The sequence below is a fragment of the Blastomyces dermatitidis genome (assembly GCF_000003525.1).
Source record: "Blastomyces dermatitidis ER-3 genomic scaffold supercont1.12, whole genome shotgun sequence".
In the NCBI taxonomy this organism is placed as follows: Eukaryota; Fungi; Ascomycota; class Eurotiomycetes; order Onygenales; family Ajellomycetaceae; genus Blastomyces; species Blastomyces dermatitidis.
This window is the reverse complement of record NW_025544785.1, coordinates 496,561-516,518: the sequence shown is the minus strand read 5'-3', so window position 1 is coordinate 516,518 and position 19,958 is coordinate 496,561. Positions and strand designations below refer to the sequence as shown.

The following is a 19,958-nucleotide window of genomic DNA, read 5'->3' as shown; positions in this document are numbered from 1 at the left end:
AGCATTCCGGGGCGTTGAAGGTAGATAAATATATGCAGATAGGCAGACAGGCAGATGGTCCCTCGATTCCCGAAGAGTATATTCCTGGGACGACAAAATAGCTGATTGCTACTGAACACCGCGTTCGTTAATTATTTATATCTGGCCGTGGATGGGTGTACAGATTGTACAAGTCACTGCATTAGTTATTGTCCTTGCAGCCACGTTCCCCCATGTGACCCAGCAGAAAACCCCTTATTTCCTTGTTGTGAGTAATAATAACTAAGATACGAGGCACACAGAAGAAAAAAGAAAACAAATGGAAAAAGAACAACCATCTGGCGATCACCAACGTAAATATTCTTGGATTCTTATATTACCTTCAACCCTCGTCCCATTGCATTCATGAGTATAGTACTAGCCTTTAGTAATTAATTAATTATTATCATCCATCTTGTCTTAGCTTCTTCCTCTCTCCCTGGATCCCGCCGGCGCTATGTTATTTAGCTAGCCGTCAATCACGTTACCTGCTCCCTCCTAGGTTACTTACGCGTTGTTGCTCCTTTCCCTTTTCTGCCTCATCCTCATCTTCACCGTCAACGTCGCCGGTTTCACAATTCCTTCCCCAGCCAACAACCTTCCTCGTCCTAGCAATACCCCCTCGTATCCCTTGTTTTATTTTCTCAATCTATTCTCGTCTCAACCTCTTCTCTACGGACAATCACATCTCGACCTCCATCCACACCACCTCTCTGCATGCGTCCTCTCCCCTAACCTCCATCCCCGCCAGCAATCACATCCCCCGTCCCCCGCGCTACTGACTGACTGGTTGACTGGTTGACTGGTTGACTGGCTGGTTGACTGAGTGATTGATTAATTGATCCCTCCTGATCATCCATCATGTCGGACAGTCGGGCCCAGACTGGTGTCCGGAGCCTGCTGGCCCGATTTGAGAACAATAACAATAACCACTCATCAACTTCTCCCCCTTCGAGAGGCCGCTCACCAATCGATCATGACCGCCCCGGCTCCGTCCGCCCTCTCTCTAAGGTTCGAGCAAGCTTCGTGGCCGTCGAACGTGCTGGTCAACCTGGAAGTCCTCCTATGTGGGGGTTGAGAAAGGCAACGGATCTGGACAACAATAATACCAATAACAACAATAGCAGCACCAATAATTCCCCTGGGAAGCTGACCAGAACCATGTCTAGTGGCGTTGATGATGTGGGTAGCCCCATAGAGAGGTCCGTTACTATGTCTTCAGGTGATAGTGCGGATAAGGCTGCTATGATGGGCAGGTCGTTGGCTTCCTCGCCGCCAGATAATAATATGAATAACAATGCCAACAACAACAGCAATGGCGGACTTCTGAGTAGTGGGAATGTCAATAGACCTTGGGCTGCAACATTACCGTCTCGACTTGTGGATTCCCCTACACCCGGCAAACAATCTACCTCGCGAGACGTTTTGACGTCCACTACTACGACAGAAGCGAAGGAATTAGGCAAACCCGAATCAAAGGGTGATTTTTTGCAAAAAGATTCTCCCCGGGCAAAGGAAGGAACACCAATTACCACTGCTCGTATGAACGGAAAATCGTCAGATAAAACTGCGCCCAAGAACTCCAAGGCATCTACAAATTCGTCACGTCCCGCGAAACTTGTTGTCGGGAATGCAGCCAACAACACTATGTCTAAGAATTCTTCAATAAAGAATATGAAATCGCCTCTCCCTCGAACCCCCAGGACACCAACAACTACCATATCTAATCCCGGTCCCAAAACCACACCCAAGGAGACAGACAGATCTAGAGCACCTGCGACAAGACAGCCCACTCGGACTGCGGCAGACAAACCTGTAGGAAAACCCAAGTCATCAGTACCCTCCCGGGACAAGATGAAAAAGTCATCTTCCGAAAATCTTCCCGGAAATAACAGATCCCGCACAAGGTCTCCAACAAAGCCAATCCGCCTCCCAAATTCAATGATAGCACCAACCGCGTCTTCTGCAGCGAAAACAAATCTGGATGGCCGCCCAGCAAGCCAAGCGGGCACACGCACATCAACCCTCACCCGCAGACCCTCGAGTTTGAGAAGTGATCGAAATACCACTTCGTCAAGATCAACTGGTCCAGCAGCATCTGCCACACAAAAAAGGCCCGCCAGAGCATCCTCCCTTGCTCCCCAGCAGAATACGGCCTATGACAGACCCCGGTCACGCGTCAGCAATGTTGGAGCTACCCGGCCCCCTGATGACTCGTTTTTAGCAAGAATGATGCGTCCCACTGCAAGCTCCGCAAGCAAGATGCATGAGAAGGTTGAAATCAAAAGCCCACCTCGGGGTTCTGGTCCACCAAAAGTTCGGAGGAAGAGTGGGGAAAGTGCAAGCAGTAATGTTAGCGCGACTGCGAGAACTCCGCCGTCCTCGAAGAAGAACAGTGTTGCCAACTCTGCGCGCACAGTGTCGTCAAATGGGCATGTAGAACCCCGCAAGGAGCAGGAGCCGGATGGTGCTCAGGCTCAGGCTCAGGCTCGGAGTGAGATCACGGCTGCCTCTGCTGCTGAGGTCGAGATTGCTATTCAGGAACCCCAACCTGGGCCAACTTTGGAACCGGAACGGGAACCTGAACCTGAACGGGAACCTGAACCCGAACCCGAACCTGAGTCAGAGCCAGAGCCAACAGTTGATGAACCAGAACCGGCTGCAACCGAGCCCATCCCTGAGCCCGAACCCCAGCCCGAACCCACCGTTTCCGAACCATCTATAGCCCCCGAGCCTGTTGTCTCTGAAGCCTCACCCGTACCGGAATCTGAGCCCCGACCTGTTGTTTCTGAACCAACTGGCCCCGAACCTGCTGCAGCTGAACCCGCTGATGATTCCTTGCTAGAGATTGCAGAAGTATCCGTTGTCGAAGAGGATCCCGCCAAAGTTCCGTTGCCCGAACCTACTGAGAAAGTCGAGCTATGATATAGCTACTCCTATGGGAAGAGTGGAGGTGTGTGCTCATTTTAACTTGCATATCCGCCCTTCGACCCCTTCTGGTATTGGTCACGACATCAACAAGAGCAACAAGAACAGCATCATACATCTTACTAAGCGCTATTTTGACTTCATTTCAATTTTGGATTTCGTTTTGGCTACATTTCGATCAATATCAATCATCATCTCCAATATATCTACGTAGTTTTGACTTTTTTTTTTTTTTTTTTTTTTTTTTTTTTTTTTTTTTTTTTTTTTTTTTGTTGGCCCCGAATTCCGCTCAAAGGATATAAATACCCCTATAAATTGTTTGTTTTATCTTATAGCATGGATGGACATAGCATGCATGCTTGCATTGCTTTACTATCCTTGACTTTGACTAGGCCTTTGCTTGCCTAAACGAAGTACACAATGAGGGGTGATATATTTTTTACTCTTTTTTTCAATCAATACACATTCTTCATATTATGTATCTTTTATTTTGAACGCCTTCTACCTTACTCTATTCTACGTCTTTCACAGTCAGTCAAACTAGCTTTGCTTGTGTGAGTTCATGTGTGTGTGAAAGAAGAGAGGCTATGTGTGGTTTCCTTTTCCACATGTTTCTTCTATCTTTCAAATTTCATTCTCATTCTTCAACCTCTCTGTCTTCCCTCTTCCTCCGGTTTTACTTTTATTTTTCCTTTTTGGTTTATTTTTTTTTCCCCTCTCACTTTTTACATTTCTATTATCTTCTATCTGTTATAGTCATCCTCTTTTGAAATTTTGAAAATTTTCAATGTTGCCCTTATTCTCTTCTCTGCGTTCGCAGCTTCCTTTATTCATTACATTTTCCCTTCTATTTCTCAAATATTTTTCTTTTGGTTTATAACCTCCTTTTAATATGTTTGAGTCTGATTCGGATTCTAATTTGATTTGATTTGACTTGAAACACTTCATATTAGCTCAAATGATTATATTCTTCAATAAAATATTACTTTGCGTCAATACACCTGGTTCACGACGCACCAGACACAAGGGCCTCAAGCCAGTCACTTGTGATAATCTCATACCATCGCCGGCTACTGCATCTATCAGGTTTCATTCCTCATAAACTCAAGGCATTCGTCTATGTGCATTTAATCGTTTGAAATTCCAGCTAGCTACTTATCCCTTGTGACAGATTTCAATCTTGACTGAACTTCCATCTCAAACCTCTCTCTGCCATAAGGTTCATCGCGCTGTGTTGCCTTCATATCTGACCAGAGGGAAAGTCAGACTCAAAGATAGGCTCTCCTGCACCATGCATATTGGCAAGCACAGATTGTCGGAAGTGCCATCGCAGCAGCTCATCCGAGACATGACCATCAGTGTTTGAGTCGCGGCAAAATAGGATCCAATATTCTTCCGTCAATCCCACAGCTACCAGGCCCAAATTCAACAATCTTGTAACCATCCTTTGCTCTGTTAGTATGGCATAATAATAATTTTCAATTCTAAACACTTACATCTGGGTGTATAGAGAATAGATACTGGTCAAAGCGAGTGTGCAGATGTCCTGCCATGAGTGATCAATTCTGTATGGAATTAATTTTAGACGCTCCCACAGCATGATTCATGTTGGTTATCCATCATTCTTAGTTGAGCTGGATCCAGAGACTCTCCTTCTCTAACGGGAACACATGCGCAGCCTCAAACCCAGTCATCCCACTGTGCCCCAAGATTCACCTGTGCGGATACAACACATTTCCCATCTCTGGCACGAGCCCCATCTCGGAATCCATCTCCCGAAGAGACAGAGTGGCTACAGAGTCGAGCAACCCAGGGCTCATCAGTAACTCGAATGGATCCTAGAGGGTATTAATTAGCCCGGGCTTCGACGGCCGTGGCGTTGAGAATTTTTCAGATGTGCTGACAACGCTGTTACATGTATGGAATGATGTACTGTAACTAGTACACCTGTGGAGAAAACATCATAATCTCCCAACACAACGGGGTTGCTTGACTAGCGTGACGGTTCGGCCTGTGGCTCTGTGCTGAATCGTCCACGAGTCCCCCTCATCTACAAGTAAGAGAACATCGTTCAGGATCCAGATGAGGTTTTCTTCCGTGATGGAGCTATTCTGGTAAAAACTTCCGATACTTGCGCCTGTTTAGGCGTCGTGGAAGCGGATATTTCGGTACGCGGCGCGATCTCTTCGCATGTTGCTATACGCTATGCCCTTTGACACAGGATTTGTAGGGGGGGGGGAGCATGCCACTAAGAAGGGAGCTGAGAAGGTTGAGCGTTGTAAAGTGATGTTGATGTCAGGTTTTGGTTCTGGAAGTGTCGTTCTTCCAGAAACCGCACTCGGTTGTACACACTACTCCGTACAGGAAGAGCGATGGCCAGAATCATTTGGCCCATCTGTCTCTGTTGAGAGAGGGAAGAAAGGACCTAATAAACAGATAGTATATTACGTACACAAAAGAAAAAGAGGGAGAAAAAAAAAACGACGATGAGAAGAGTGGGACTCGAACCCACGCAGGTTGCCCTACTACGAATCTCGGCAATGCCAAGACCTGAACGTAGCGCCATAACCACTCGGCCATCTTCCCGATACTTGGTTGACGGAGGCACAGCCCGAGGAAATCTTATAAGGCTCAGGTGGCGAGATATCAATGTTTGGAATTAACATGTTGCGCTCAATGTGCGCAGAGTGAACTAGGAATTATTCGTTGCATATTTCGTAAATCTAAAGCATGATACATTGTTTAGACCACAACAAGCTTAGAATAAATTTACCCATATGCAGTTACTTGTAATTCATATATACCGGAAAAGTCTAGACCAGCCTTTAATGCATAAATCCAGCTCATGATCATATCACGCATGGTCTACCGGCGATTTCAGACCCGTTAGTTACATGGAGTATAACCTTCCATCAGAAACAAGGAAAAAAAAGGAAGCGGTAGTATCCTGCTGCAAGAATTTCCGGCCATGACAGGGTCATCAGACCCTGTGCAAAATCGCAACAGCTTCAAAGTTGCACACAGTTACCCTATGTATGCCATTCCGCTCTACTCAGGGTTATACTTCAACGCAAATAGACCTCGCTCAATACTATTAAGCACAATAGTCCCGCTCTTGAAATATGGATACACACTCCACGAGCCGACAAACTCAACCTTACCGCCAACACTATCATCCTCGGGATGGCAGTCAAAGAACCCAACCTCCTTAAAGCCCTTGCCTGTCGCGTCCTGGGTAACACTGGAGACATCCACAATGCGCAGGCCAGAACCATAGTTGGACTGATATGCGAGACCGTCGATGACGTACTGGTTATGGTCGATTGACTTGACGGGTGACTGGTAGAAGCCTGTGAACCTCGGTTTGGCGAGGTTGGAAATGTTGACGATGTAAGTGGTGGTGTGGCCTGACTTTCCTGGGTTTGTGCCGTCGGATTCATCAAGCTCGTCGTCCAGGAGTAGGTATTCCATGTCCTCGTCGGCGATCCAGCCTTGGTGGGTGTACGAGGCGCCTTCGTAGGGGGTTGAGGAGATTTGCACGGGGTTGGATTTGTCGGTTACGTCGACGATGGTGAGGGTGTCCTCGTTGTAGTTGAAGCAGATCTGGCGGTCAGTGTATCTCTCGTCTGGGCCATCGTAAATGACACATTGGGCTGGGGTGGTGTGTTAGATGAACGAATTATTTGGTAAACTAGGGAAGAAGAAAAAAATCGAGCGTCGATAGAAATACGTACCGTCATGGACGTATCCATCTTGACTGGCACAGCCAGGAGATGTAGGCCTAGCAGGGTTGGAAACATCAACCATGTACAATCCACCTCTGCATGGGGTGGTTCGTCCCGTGCCGACGGCATAGATCATTTTGGCGTCCTCATGCGCGACGATGTTGTGAGAGCTACCAAAACCTCTGAACCAGGCTGTGAGATCCCTCCTGATGTCGTAGGTTACTGGTCTACCTTTCACCTTAGCCAGCTATATATTTCACCACATGTAAGTATATCTTCAAGCCCTTGGTACACAGATTGGAGAGTTGCTGTTCTTCGTTCCTACCTTCCGCATATCAAAGACTTGCAAGCCATGGCCCGGGGCTTCTGAGCCGATGTAGACGTATCCATCAATGACTTTCATGTCGCGCCATGTGCTTGACTGGGTCTGCGTCGGCAATCGGCCAAGGTATTTAAGCTTACCACCCTTCAGAACCTCGACAAATGCAGTGCCGTCAGTCTGTCCGACCGCAACGAACTCACGACCGTCATCGGCATTCCAACCTGCGCAGTTTGAGGTCAGCAGGCAGCCCCAGGAAATGACTTAAAAAAAAAAAAAAAGGACCAGAATGTAACCTACCCCAAACATCGTTGCCTCGCCGCGTGCGACTTCCCATGTCCTGATGGCTCAGGAAGGATGTCATGTCCACATTCTTGCAGCTGAACTCGCCGGCCTTGCCGTTAACGCAACGCTCCTCTCTCTTGATAGACTTGAATCGACCTTCATCAAAGAATCCTTCCTTGCGTAGCTTCTCCTGAGCAGCGAGCTTCATGTCCATGAGGCGCTGCATCTGCAGCATGTTTTTCTCGGCCTGTAGACTGCCGGCCACTGCCAGGCCGGCCGCCACAAGGGGGGCGAGAAGGGAGAGCTTCATCTTGAGATAGTCAAACCAAGGGCACACTTCGAGAATGGGAATTTGTAAGTCAAAGATTGCTCGAACGGATGAAGGTCACTATCGACGGAGGAGTATATCCAACACATCTTGCCAGGCGCGGTGTCCCCTTTATAACTCCCCAGTGAGAACAACATAACAATCATGGTGACCCATGCGCAGCCTTAGCAGCTCCTCAATACTCCTCCCCTATCCCGGACATCCAGAGCTAGGAGGATCGCTTACCATGTGTCGCATGGGTACTCACGGGGAATACTGTACTGTGTATGTCTTCCAAGTGATAAACAGGGATCTCTAGAGCTTGTGTCTAGCAAACTAGGGTGTGATGATCAGAGGCCAGCTGATTCACAGCGGGCGAATTAGACAGTCAAAAACTCAGCAGCCAAGCCGAAGAACGGATTCCTGCCCTGGATTTGGAATCGTGGAAAGAAACATCTTCTCGAAAAGAGGGATTTGATATGCGGAGAAGTCTTGCCCACGGTAGGGTGCCGTGCAATTTCGGGCCCTGGCGGATGGAGGCATATGAAATAGTACAAACTTTCATGTTCCTCCCGACTCCAGCTCTGCCGCGGTGATGCTCGGCTGACGGCTGGTAGAGGACTGTCTGCTGTGTCAGTGGATTTTGGTCCCTGTCTATGAAACATCGATCATCGCCAATTTCGGACTAATCTGGGGGTAAGTCCTGATTGTCACAATTTTGTCAGTCTATGAAATGGAGTCCGTCTTGAACGGCCCTGGCCATATATCCCGTTAAACTTTCCTAGCTTGTTCACCCCAAGGCGATCCTTGGACCATTTGTCCGTTGAGATGGTTAAACGTATCAGGCTTTTTTTCTGGAGATTTTTTTATTTCCTTTTGGCGGAAGAATCATCATTAGTTAGGGCAAGCTCGCACCGCACGCCCGTGATATCACGGCCAACGTGTAAGCATTAAAGCATTTGGATCCATTTGTCTTCGAAAGAGAAAAACTGCATAAAATCCCAACCATGTTGTGGGTAAAAGCAAGGTTTAGCACAGAACGCGGGGAAAATAGCAGAGTAGTATTTGCTCAGGGGGATTTGCGAGCCATCCGCTTCACGATATAGTGAGCCCGGAGGGTGTCGCTATACGCAGCGTAGAATGAGACTAAAAGAAAACGCGGCAGGCATTAACTAGTTATCGCGCGCCAAGGCGGCCCGAAGTTGCGCCTCCAAAAGAGCCGCCAAGTCCAGGCTTCAAAACAGGATGTTTTATTAATATTATTGTGTATCCTTGACGGCGGTGATAATGATTGATGCTAAGGGTTGTGAGATCTGCAGGTTAGGCTCTCGCGAAAGCCAAAAATGTTCCCCAGATTATTAGCGGCGCCAGGCCCAACGTCCGTCCTTGGGTATTGTCGCTTCTATCACTCTGGAGAAACCTTGTCTGGGAGAACACCTTGGCGATTTAACCGATGGAAACCGTGTCGGAGGAGCTGAGTTTATGCAGACGAGGCGGCCGGTGTGAGTTGACAATTTTGTTGCGACAGGGTCTCCACCATTTCAAAACGCACTTCGAAGGGGGTGTGAAGGAACTAGGTATTCTTCAGGCAGTTAATTTTTATCTTCCCCGCACGCTATCCTGCAAGTTATGAAGGCAATATTGCCCAAAGACATACCTAGGTTCGCTGCTTGAAACCTGACAGGTAGTATCCTGGCTTCGCTCAGTGGCTCATTTTAAGGCTGTCGATATGGATCAAGGATTGTGTATCTTTTTCTTTAGCAATGCAACGACAGTCTACCAAGTTCCCCAAAATAAATAGAATGCCGAGCTTGGGAACGAAAGAAACCTGGCGAATCGACGGTGGGTAGGGATGAAAAGTAAAATGAACAGGATTTGCACTATGCGGAGACGAGAGAAAAAGATTCCGAATAGCAACAATGAACGTGCCGTATACAGAGTACGCGGAATCGAAATGGTGCAAGATTGATTACCTTCGAGTGATGGGCAAATGTTAGATACAAAAATGACAAAGGTCATCTAACTACCCCAGAATTTCTATCGCGATGGCGGGTATCCCCACAATGGACCGCACTCGATGTGACACCGCGAGTGTTTTTGCTTGCTTGCATCTATACATCCTGCTTTCCCTTCCCTTAGCGACGGTACTCTTTACCATCCAGATTGAACCGCCCATGTGGCCTTGTGCGGAAGCTGTCAAATCCATCCCCAGCGGTGCATAACTGTCAGCATCGCTGACCATCCGACGGAAAACCACGGATGAGGTCGGGGACACAGAATTCCAAGCATAGGAAACCTATAGACTGTCGTCCATCCTTGAAGCGGTCAGGGCCATCCATGGCAAATTCAGGCTCGTTGGATCGCAGGGGGCTTCGCATGCTAGGTCGGGAAGCCTGTTATTGCTGGATGCCTTAGGATGTCCCTACGCAGAATGATATAGTACTAATATCCGAGAGGGGAGCTGCATCACCCTGGCTAGCAGTGAAGTATATGGATTGGGAGAGCGTCCCGTGGGTATTTTATCTATCCAGCATCAAAGTGACGCCCTTTTTGACGTAATTTGGCAGGTCAATGAGTCTTGAAACTGTGACACACACATCTTCTAGTTCGAGCGGGATTCCCGAGAAGATTTGTCTTTGACTGAACGGCCCATCCATGCCTTAATGAAGGCAGGGCCTTATTCAATCAATCAATTCAGATTATCCTAGGTTTGACCAAACTGAATATATATATATATATATATATATATTATTTTTTTTTTATTTTTTTTGGTTCTCCTGGGACGCTCGGTGAGCAGCGAGTGAAAAATGTTGTTGATATTCAATTGGAAATACTAAATATTGAAAAACAGATATCCAAAAAGGGCAAAAGTGGAAGCAAAGCAACGAAAAACACTGAAGTCATGCGGGTTTAACGCATATATTCTCATTCTAATTCGTGAGCTCATGCCGAAAACAAACATATGGGAACAAATATACCAAAATATAAGTAAATAATAACAAAACGCTTCATACAAATTACCAATTATCCGTCAGGCAAAAGGTGGTTCATCAGCAGTGGCGATATAGGGGTAGTAGTGTATATCAGAGTTGAGCGCCAAAAGAGGAAAGATTCAATTCATAGTAAGCAGCTAAGTCAGCACGCTGTGAAACGTTTGCGGGGTTAAATTGGGAAGCGGAAGGTAATCCAGAGCAAACTGCTACGTCCTCCCAGGTCCTTTCTATTTAGAGAAGTGGAGGGCGCTCTAGAGTTTGTCAAGTTTCTTCAGAAACTTGCCAACACCTTTCCCAATCCCCGATGTCGACTGTCGCTGATTCTGTTTGACATATTTTGCATTGCCTTCAGCTTCCGTTGGCCGATAGACCTGGTGATGAATGTCATAGGAATTCCCTCCAGGTGGCGGTTGCTGTGGCTGGCCGTAAGAATAGTTCGCGTATCCACCAATTGGTGGCTGGGCAGACTGCGGGACATAGCCACCCTGGTAATGTTGATGTGTTGGGTTGTGAGGTGATACAGGTGGCGGACCAAAACTCTGCTGTCTGAATAAGTGCGCATTTGGGTCCTGCGGCGGTGGCGTATATGGCACTGCGCCTGGAGCTGCTGGTGGTACCTGTGCAGCGGTAGGAGGAGGAGCAAACGACATGTTGCCAGGATGGTTGTGGTTGTGTCCTGAAGAACGGGAGGAGATAGAGGACGTGTGGGCTAAACCGGCTGTTGGAGGCGGCGATGCATATTGTCCACCATATCCCGGGGCCTGGGTGGGTGGGGGAGGGGGAAATCCGGGAGACATTGGAGGAGGAGCGAATGCCTGACCATGCTCTGATACGGCGGCAGCGGCAAGCCCAGTTCCAGCTGCTCCATCAGACGGTGGAGGCGTTTTCTCGCGCGGCTTAATGGGCTCTGGCGCGGCTGGCGCAGAAGGATTGTACGCAAGAGGAGTATAGTTGATCTGTGCTTCCTCTTGCTTGGAGGCGGGCGGAGCTTCTAAGGGACTAACTGGTTCTGATGGCGTTGGCTGAGTAGGTGGAGGCGCAAATTGTTGAGGAGCCAGCTGTGGCTGAGGCTGTTGTATTGGGGCAGGCTCAGTCTGAGAGTTTCTCGTCAGACCATTGTGGTAAGCTGGGTCGGTTATCGCTACATTTTCTAGCTTCTGGACTACGGAGCTGATCGCAACCTCGTGCGCCTGGGGTTGTTGAGGGGCTGGCATAACATCGAGCTGCGCAGGAGCCAATAATTTACGAGCATTTTCAAAAAATAGAACGGCATCATTCGACGTCCAGAAATAGAGATCTAGGGTATGGAGTCGAAGAAATGACCTGCCTCCATCGCGAGGGTCAACGTTGAGCAGGAGCCACTCGTTTTGGCCAATGCTCGTAGGTGTTGGTGGCCCGGATGTATTCTGTCGATGAGCATGTACAGTCAAGGTGCAGAGAGTAGGGAATTTATCCGAATTGCGCAGATGAACAGTTCCCAGAGCTAAGATACCCCCGCGCTCGTCAGCATAGGGGGATTCGACTATGGACACTTAAATCTTGACATACATCCACAGAAAGCATCCTGCTCGGGCAATCCTGGGTGATTCGCGATCTCGATTCTCGCCTTGTTCTGGACGGCATCATGATAAATGTACAGGTAGGAACCTTTATCGAAGCGGTGGTGCAAGGGCCGCGGTGTAGGAGCCGAGAAGTAGTAGTGGACGTCAACAAAGCTGGTATCTTGTCAGTCACATATGTTCTCTATGGGATGTAGGCACTATCTTACACCGTGAGCAAGCACACTTCGCTTGGGAGAGGAGGCATCTTGTGCGACAAGCTCGTATGAGATTACGAGACAGCGGACAGAACAAGCGAAAAAGGAGGGTGGGGAGAGACGAAACAATAGAACAAGATGCGAGGCAGACAATGAGGGCTACTGGTTTATATTGAGGGCATGCCAGATGGGCGAAGAACAGTTAACCGCCGCCATGGTGACTCTCCTCATGCAAAGGCTGCTGGCTGCTGCGGGTGCTGGTGCTGCAGCTGAGCCCCGCGCTTAGGCAGGACTGAAGCTGACCACTCACGGCGAGGAGCAGGGAGGAAGTCGCGAATTGCCTAATCCAGACATTGCGTGCCAAGCAAACCAACGCCGCCAGCGAAACCAATCACGTGACTCAGACATCGCAGATTTATTTGGCGGAAGTTTGTATGTAAACTCACTGCATTGACGGAGCTGGCAGACTGATATTCAACGAGGAGGTTAGGAAGATCACCACCCGCTCGACCAAATTTATGCATGTTTCTACCAGTGAGTATCTCATTGAAGCCAATTGCATCTTCTACCCCTGCCTCTGCCTATCACTATCCATGGGTATAACTTACCAACCTCCCCTCAGCCAAACTTGCAACAAAATAGAAAAAGAGGCTATCCTCCAAGCTCCCAGCCCAACCAAAGAAAGGACTACGCAAACCAAATTCGAGGCGATAGCCTCCTCTCCTCTCCTCCCTCCGCCATACGCCTATAAGCAAACGAATAAGAAGGAAAAGAAAACTTGAAACATCGTCCATCACAATGTCCCTCGTCAACCTCGCCAACGTCTGCTCCTCCATCACAAACGCCTCCAAGGCCCGCCTGGCCATAACCTCCATCTCAAACACAAAGCTCCACCTCCGCCTCGCCCTCGCCCTCCGCGATGCCGGCTTCATCTCCACCGTCGTGCTAGCCGGCCTCAACCCACCCCCGCAACACGTCCTCCTGAAGATCCCCGCCGCCAACGACGAAATCGAGCCCATCGAGCCCGTGACGAGGGAAAACGTCGCCTCGCGCCGCCTCTGGCTGGGGCTGAAATACTGGCAGAGCGAACCGGTCATTACCAAGATGTCGATGGTGAGCAAGCCCACGCGCCGGCTGACGCTGGATGTGCCCATGTTGAGAGATATTGTGCGCGGCCATAAGCGGAAGACAGTAGAGGGGTTGAGGTCGCCGGGGGAGTGTTTGTTTTTGTCGACTAATCAGGGGATTTTGGAGGCGAGGGAGTGTGTGGAGAAGATGACTGGAGGCATGGTGTTATGTAGAGTTGTTTGAGCGGAGGTTTTTGTGGTGGTCTTTTTTTATTTTCCCCGCCCTCCTCTGTTTCCTTTCTTTTTTGGTTTTTGGCCGCATTTGGAATGGAGTTTGCACGTTTATCTGGTCTTTTACAGCAAGGCAGTACACGGCATTGGACTCGAGTTTTTGGAGGACCAGTGTCTGCGACATTTCTGTGTGTGTATGTATATTGTATATTATCGATGGATAAAATCCCCCCCGTCTCTCTATTTTGATTTTGATAGATGGTCAAGACCATTCTGTATAAAACTGGGGCTTTTAGACTCTACCATGTCTTCGATTTTTTTCTACTTTCGCAATGCAATGTCGACGAAATGGCGTGCAATGAGCAATGATGTGCCTAAGGTAATTTTTTTTTCCCGCGACGATGCAGCCAATCTGTCCTCTCCACTGCCAAAAAAAAAAAAAAAAAAAAAAAAGATCTCAACTTCATTGCGAACCTCAAAAATATATTCCAAGAAGAAAAGAGAGAGAAAAAAAAGAAATCGAAAAAACACCAGGGTCTTGCCGCGACTCGAACGCGGGGCCTCTCGCATATACATATAGTATGTCAGTGATGACTCAGGGTGAACCCTAAGCGAGAATCATACCACTAGACCACAAGACCTGAGTTGTCATGACTACGACTGCGGTTAAAATTCCTAAGTACGATTGGGCCATATTTTTGGCGGTTTGGATGGAGCGGTTTGGACTTCGGTTCCCTGGTTTTTTTTTTTTCTTTGAGTTGATGGGATCGGGAGATACATGTGTTCAAGGACTTCTCTTTTTGTTGTAGTGTCCTGGGCGAGGTATATATTGTTCCGGTGTTGTTGTTAGAGGAGGGCCACTGCGAATGCGGAATATATATTCATGATGAACATCTACTCTAAGATCAGAGGCAGGTTGAACAATCCCACCTTCTCCTCAAGCAACAAATATCAAGTTTATTACGAATCATAAGAGTCTCTTCATTGATCCCATCATTTTTTAATCATAAGTTTGATTCATGGATTGACGCTATATACGCAGAAACAGAATAACAGAATAACAGGAGTGAGAGAGGGATATAATAAAACGTAATTAACAAGATGGAAATACACAAACAACCAAGGAAACAATAACAATAATAGTCAAGGGAAAAAAAAAAAAAAAAAAAAAAAAAAGGCTACCAAATACCGGAGAAGAGACGTTAAGGGAGGACGGCTAGTAAAAGAGAGGAGAATTGTAGATATTTCTCATATACCCCACCCGAAACCCGCCTCGATTCGCGAGGCCGGGTATCTGTAACTCGGGTTTGGCTAGACAAGTGGAATGGGAGGGGACATGCGACGTGTGAGATCTGGGCGGAACAGGAACGAGATATGCGCGGCAAAAGGGAGCGAGAAGGAGAAGGAGAAGCGAGGCTTGTGGGCGGCCTATTTCCTGAATTTACCAGCCCAGCCCACCCCGCCCCTCAGGTTTCCCTCCTGTCGTCCACCTCCCTCTTTCCCCCTTTGATATCCCGTCGATTTTTTGATCATTCATTGCCCAACAACCGGCAGCCGACGGCAATCGTTGCTTTTTCTCCGCCGGCGTAGTGTTCCAAGGAAGCGAAGGTGAGTAAATGTTGGTCGGTCGGTCGGTCGGTCGGTCGACTTTTAGGCGTTGTTCATGTCGGAGTGCTCTTCCCCTTGTGTCTCCCGTTTCCACTTCTGGCCCTTCTTCTCCGCAGGTTTGCATTGGTATATATAACCACATCTGTGTCGTTGCACGAGATAGGGATATCATGCCACCAAACCATGCCCATATACATATGTATGTATATGCAAGGAAACTCCTCACCATCAGCCTACAAATATATTTTCCACCACCGTCTCCTCCCCTAAACCAACAACCGAAAAATAAAATAAAAAAATAAAATAAAAAACGAACTCCCTTCCTGAAAAGAAAATGACAAAGAATAAAAAAACACCAGCACCATAACCAAAAAACTCAACGCCTCCTCTCAAAATACCCACTCGACCCCAACACCGCAACGCTCTGATCCATCACCCATTCGCCAATCCCCAAGTAACTTTCCAACCACTTAGTCACCTGCGGGTTATCCGATATCTTTTGCGAATTGAGGCTGGGGCTGAGAAAATGGGGTTGATCCGGCGACCCCACTTGACCCAACGACACGGACGCAGGGGGGATGTGATAGGCGGTTACAGTTGCGGTTTTGGTATGGTACGCAAGGGGCTCGGAAAAAGCTGGTCCTCCTCGTTTTCGGTGGGATGGGGTCTGTGTAATTCTTGTGGTTGCCGTATTGTGGGATAGGGAGGTGTAGTAGAGGCGGGTTAAACGAGGAGGAGGAGGAGGAGGAGGAGGAGCAGTTCCTGTTTACTTGTGTCCCATACCGCTACCGCAACATTCCGGTCCATCATTCCCCTCCCGTCGTCGCGCGTGGAAGTGGGGGGGAGAGGTGAGTGCATGTTAGCTTGTGTTTCCTTTTCACGTGCATGTGTGGAAGATTTATGATGGGGGAAGAAGTGGGAGGGGAAGGAGTTTTTGCCGATAGATAAATAGCAGATTAAAAAATAGGAGGGGGTAATGATATTTACGTTAGCCCTGTTGACCGCTTGATGCCAGCTAGAAATGCGGAGACTGTTTTTTGGGGCAATTATAATATGTTAGCTGGTGCTCCCCCGCAAGGTTGGGTTGGGGTTGGTTTGATTGTTTTGACTTTGGGGGGGGGGGAATACGTACGGAGAACGGCATCAAAGGCGTAGTGGGTTATGCGTCCGAACTGAAGGGAGAGTGTCAGTAAGAATGCTACGGAGGGATGGGATTCATTCAACATGTAGGATCTAGAGAGGGAGTGTGCAGAGGGCAGAGACGAACCACCATGGTTGATAGATTTGGTGTATGTTATCGAGGGGTGTTATGTACAGCCACGCTTTTCTTGCTCGGCTGATAGAAGACAACAGACAAGGATATCGTGGTAGCTGAAGAGTAGCTGAAGGAGAAGAGGAAGAAGCTTCGGAGAGGTGGATTTGATATTTGATATTGTCGAAGATATATACCCTACCACTGATGTTGCGATGTTTGCTAGCAGGTTGGTTCGGGCAATTCGGTTGCCTGGGAAAGCCAATGAGGCATGTGGGAAGTCATGTGACGGACCTGGACGGATCGGATCCCATATATAAGAGACGATTTACTGCTAGTCCAGACTAGGACTAGTGTTGAGATTGGATGTCTACGGAAAAACATAAATCCAGGAGATTAGCGCCACAGTTGATCCAGCCAATCAGCAGCCAGATTCCCCGCTGCACGTGGTGGGGCTCCTTTGGCCGGGTCTGGATCTAGGGCTCTTACGCAAAGATCACGCGCAAAAGGCAATTGTGTGTTCAACGATTTGTGAAATAGAGATATAAATATATATACTCATTCTTGAGGTGTCTGGGAGGGGTATCTGGGTATCTGGGACGAAGGGGGGTGTTTCTGATAGATTTTGGGGTGTTCAACGGCATCCAAATAGAAAGAATGGTTGAGTTGCAACAGAAGAATGCGACTGCAGCGGCGATTGCGGAGCAACTTGGAAAGTGGGTTTTGTTGGCTGATAAAGAGCTCACTCACTCTGAGCTCTGTGTATGTATACTATACGTTGGAACAATAAAATAATAATAATACGGAGTAATAAATCAGTAATAATAGTAATAAATAAGTTAACTAAGTTAGTTAAAATAAATATGTATGACGTAAAGCAATGTTTATAAAAAGGGAGATTTGTTTCTTCCTGTAGCTGATATCTTCTTCTCTTCCAATTCTGTTTCCCTCTTTTTTACTCCTGTAACTAACTACATAGAAGAAGAAGAAGCTGATGACTAGTTACTAACTAGTTCTTGTAACAAGAGATATCAACTATCTCTCTTCCTTCCATCCACCTACCTATATTAGTAGTTTGCGTTATTCGTTATTCTGCAAACAACCAACCAACCAACCAACCCCCTTGTCCGCCCTTGTCGAGCAAAAAGAAAAGAAGAAAAAAAGAAAAAAAAAAAGAAAAGAAAAGAAAACAATACAATACAGAAACAGGCCCCTAACCCGGGACCTCATCCCATCCCATCCCTAGCACACGAGGCCTGCCGTTCGTTGTTCTTTGTTTCCTGGCTGGTTGGGAATTGTGTAACTACGCCAACACATCTCCGGCCGCCTCCAAGATTCAACCAACGTGCCATTTAATATTAATATTATTTAATATTATTATTGGATTGGGAACGTAAGAATAACCCAGAAGCTTGCTTGCTGGCTGAGGGATAAGTTACCCCACACCTCTTTTCTTTTCCTCCCTCTGCTCTACTTCTTCTCCGTCTTCTTTTTTCCGCCACCAGTTCTTTTATCACCTCTGCAACCGTGGCCTCGCTACAAGGTCAACAGCAACAACCCACCACCAAAATGGCGAACTCTCTCGATCACCTCACGAGTAGAAGCAAGCTGGAATGGATGTCCAAGCTGCAGTGTGACTACACGCCGTTGAGGGGAGAGAATATTGCCAACTACGCAAACTTCCGCCGTACTTCCATCATCGGTACCATTGGTGCGTTTGACCTGAACCCCAAACCTCCTCATATCAACATAGTTTCTTCTACTCTACTCCTTCTTTGGTTTCTCTCCTCAACACCCCGCACTGGTGGCTGGAGCTGCAGAAGCTCGTTCTACTTTTTCATTTTTGATTTTATACCCTTTAAATTAAATCATAGACCCAAGCTAACACGCTAGCCTTTGCGTTCCTTCCTGTGGATTAGGTCCTCGAACGAATTCCGTCGAGAAGATCAATATCCTTCGCCAAGGTTCGATTTACCCCCCGCTGCGTTTCGATGTATTTAATACAGGACGACTGACTTATATATTCTAGCCGGTCTTAATGTTGTTCGCATGAACTTTTCCCATGGCGATTACGACGTAAGGGAATACATTTATTATAATTATAATATACCTGTTCTTGGATATTTGTTCCAGTAACTAAACTGGCTTGCCTTCTATCTAGTATCATCAATCCGTCATCGATAATGCTAGAAGGGCAGAACAAGTTCAGGAAGGCCGCCCTCTTGCTATCGCCTTGGATACCGTAAGCTTATATCCCTATTTCTATGAACTACATTCATAACGGCTCGTGCGAATTTGGGAGTTGATGGCTTTTACTTTCACTTTTTAACTTAATAATAGAAAGGACCTGAGATCCGAACCGGGAAAACACTCGATGGCAAAGATATCAAAATAACTGAAGGGACGGAGTTGATTATTACGTCGCATGACGATTATGCGGAGAAGAGTGACATCAATCACCTGTTGGTCCTTTCCCTGTTCCTCGTGCTACTGCGATTAGAACCCCCTCTCAGTGAAAATATCTAATCGCTATAATCAGATACGTCGACTATAAAAACATCACCAAGGTGATCTCGAAGGGCAAACTCATATACGTGGACGACGGTATCCTATCCTTCCAAGTCCTCGAAATCATAGACGACAGCTCCCTGCGCGCCAAATGTCTGAACAACGGCGTCATCTCCTCCAAAAAGGGTGTTAACCTGCCCGGCACCGACATTGATCTCCCTGCCCTCTCCGAGAAGGACAAGGAGGACCTCCGCTTCGGTGTGAAGAACAAAGTCGACATGATCTTCGCCTCCTTCATCCGCCGCGCCTCCGACATCCGTGACATCCGCGCCGTCCTTGGCGAGGAAGGCCGCGAAATCCAGATCATCGCCAAGATCGAGAACGAGCAGGGCGTCAACAACTTCGACGAGATCCTCGACGAGACCGACGGCGTCATGGTCGCGCGCGGTGATCTGGGCATCGAGATCCCCGCCTCCAAAGTCTTCATTGCGCAGAAGATGATGATTGCCAAGTGCAATATCAAGGGCAAGCCGGTCATTTGCGCAACGCAGATGCTCGAGTCGATGACATATAACCCGCGCCCGACGCGCGCGGAGGTCTCGGATGTCGCCAATGCGGTCCTGGATGGCGCGGACTGTGTCATGTTGTCTGGCGAGACGGCTAAGGGCGATTATCCCAAGGAGGCGGTTTCAATGATGCATGAGACGTGTCTGATTGCGGAGGTTGCCATTCCGTATGTCAATGTCTTTGATGAGTTGCGGAACCTGGCGCCGCGACCGATGGATACCGTCGAGTCCATTGCCATGGCAGCCGTCTCCGCTAGCTTGGAACTGAATGCGGGGGCTATTTTGGTTCTTACGACTAGGTAAGGGGAGCTTCACATACCCCCCCCCCCGCCCGGGGGGCCGCCCCTCAAACCAACAAATTTTCATTTCATATTTGAAATACTGACAATATCGTG

At 47.9% G+C, this 19,958-nt stretch overlaps 8 protein-coding genes and 2 non-coding genes across 10 annotated transcripts in view; 3 read left to right on the top strand and 7 right to left on the bottom strand.

Annotated features, from left to right (window-relative positions):
• Positions 1-879: 879 nt before the first annotated feature.
• BDCG_08745 (uncharacterized protein) lies at positions 880-2,943 on the top strand (the record flags this gene model as incomplete). Its single annotated transcript, XM_045424531.1, has 1 exon — positions 880-2,943. The coding sequence occupies one exon, from the start codon at positions 880-882 to the stop codon at positions 2,941-2,943; it is 2,064 nt and encodes a 687-aa protein (XP_045273221.1).
• A 1,358-nt stretch (positions 2,944-4,301) lies between these two features.
• Positions 4,302-4,546, bottom strand: BDCG_08744 (uncharacterized protein; the record flags this gene model as incomplete). Its single annotated transcript, XM_045424530.1, has 2 exons — positions 4,302-4,398; positions 4,443-4,546. 2 exons carry the CDS (start codon positions 4,544-4,546, stop codon positions 4,302-4,304), a joined length of 201 nt encoding a protein of 66 aa, XP_045273220.1.
• An 887-nt stretch (positions 4,547-5,433) lies between these two features.
• Positions 5,434-5,532, bottom strand: BDCG_17848. Its single transcript has one exon. It is a non-coding gene; the product is annotated as a tRNA-Leu (tRNA).
• On the bottom strand, positions 5,532-9,546 carry BDCG_08743 (uncharacterized protein). The gene is made up of 5 exons (XM_045424529.1): positions 9,240-9,546; positions 7,291-9,164; positions 6,997-7,214; positions 6,681-6,918; positions 5,532-6,599 (listed from the first exon to the last, which is right to left on the bottom strand). Exons 2-5 carry the CDS (start codon positions 7,583-7,585, stop codon positions 5,995-5,997), a joined length of 1,356 nt encoding a protein of 451 aa, XP_045273219.1. The 5' UTR covers positions 7,586-9,164; positions 9,240-9,546; the 3' UTR covers positions 5,532-5,994.
• A 416-nt stretch (positions 9,547-9,962) lies between these two features.
• Positions 9,963-12,658, bottom strand: BDCG_08741 (uncharacterized protein). The gene is made up of 3 exons (XM_045424528.1): positions 12,344-12,658; positions 12,124-12,290; positions 9,963-12,058 (listed from the first exon to the last, which is right to left on the bottom strand). Exons 1-3 carry the CDS (start codon positions 12,379-12,381, stop codon positions 10,827-10,829), a joined length of 1,437 nt encoding a protein of 478 aa, XP_045273218.1. The 5' UTR covers positions 12,382-12,658; the 3' UTR covers positions 9,963-10,826.
• A 12-nt stretch (positions 12,659-12,670) lies between these two features.
• BDCG_08740 (40S ribosomal protein S8) lies at positions 12,671-14,171 on the top strand. Its single transcript, XM_045424527.1, has 2 exons — positions 12,671-12,865; positions 12,954-14,171. Exon 2 carries the CDS (start codon positions 13,130-13,132, stop codon positions 13,640-13,642), a length of 513 nt encoding a protein of 170 aa, XP_045273217.1. The 5' UTR covers positions 12,671-12,865; positions 12,954-13,129; the 3' UTR covers positions 13,643-14,171.
• BDCG_17847 lies at positions 14,163-14,270 on the bottom strand. The gene has a single exon. It is a non-coding gene; the product is annotated as a tRNA-Pro (tRNA).
• An 800-nt stretch (positions 14,271-15,070) lies between these two features.
• BDCG_17846 (uncharacterized protein) lies at positions 15,071-15,466 on the bottom strand (the record flags this gene model as incomplete). Its single annotated transcript, XM_045426896.1, has 1 exon — positions 15,071-15,466. The coding sequence occupies one exon, from the start codon at positions 15,464-15,466 to the stop codon at positions 15,071-15,073; it is 396 nt and encodes a 131-aa protein (XP_045282668.1).
• Positions 15,467-15,960: 494 nt separating this feature from the next.
• Positions 15,961-16,095, bottom strand: BDCG_17845 (uncharacterized protein; the record flags this gene model as incomplete). Its single annotated transcript, XM_045426895.1, has 1 exon — positions 15,961-16,095. One exon carries the CDS (start codon positions 16,093-16,095, stop codon positions 15,961-15,963), a length of 135 nt encoding a protein of 44 aa, XP_045282667.1.
• Positions 16,096-18,058: 1,963 nt separating this feature from the next.
• The window catches only part of BDCG_08738 (pyruvate kinase), a gene marked incomplete at both ends in the record, with an annotated part of 2,421 nt that continues 521 nt past the window's right edge, over positions 18,059-19,958 (top strand). The window contains 6 exons of the mRNA XM_045424526.1: positions 18,059-18,200; positions 18,409-18,453; positions 18,519-18,565; positions 18,651-18,731; positions 18,830-18,951; positions 19,029-19,862. Coding sequence (XP_045273216.1) covers positions 18,059-18,200; positions 18,409-18,453; positions 18,519-18,565; positions 18,651-18,731; positions 18,830-18,951; positions 19,029-19,862 — 1,271 coding nt within the window. The remainder of the gene's footprint in view (positions 18,201-18,408; positions 18,454-18,518; positions 18,566-18,650; positions 18,732-18,829; positions 18,952-19,028; positions 19,863-19,958) is intronic.

Excerpts from the sequence above, each read along its gene's own strand:
- BDCG_08743 (XM_045424529.1), bottom strand. The coding sequence starts at position 7,585 with ATGAAGCTCTCCCTTCTCGCCCCCCTTGTGGCGGCCGGCCTGGCAGTG. Across the intron at positions 7,215-7,290 it reads GCGAGGCAACGATGTTTGGG|GTTGGAATGCCGATGACGGT; the intron begins GTAGGTTACATT and ends CAAACTGCGCAG. Across the intron at positions 6,600-6,680 it reads AGATGGATACGTCCATGACG|CCCAATGTGTCATTTACGAT; the intron begins GTACGTATTTCT and ends ACACCACCCCAG.
- BDCG_08741 (XM_045424528.1), bottom strand. The coding sequence starts at position 12,381 with ATGCCTCCTCTCCCAAGCGAAGTGTGCTTGCTCACGGT. Across the intron at positions 12,291-12,343 it reads GAAGTGTGCTTGCTCACGGT|CTTTGTTGACGTCCACTACT; the intron begins GTAAGATAGTGC and ends ACAAGATACCAG. Across the intron at positions 12,059-12,123 it reads GCAGGATGCTTTCTGTGGAT|CTCTGGGAACTGTTCATCTG; the intron begins GTATGTCAAGAT and ends GGGGTATCTTAG.
- BDCG_08740 (XM_045424527.1), top strand. The coding sequence starts at position 13,130 with ATGTCCCTCGTCAACCTCGCCAACGTCTGCTCCTCCATCACAAACGCC.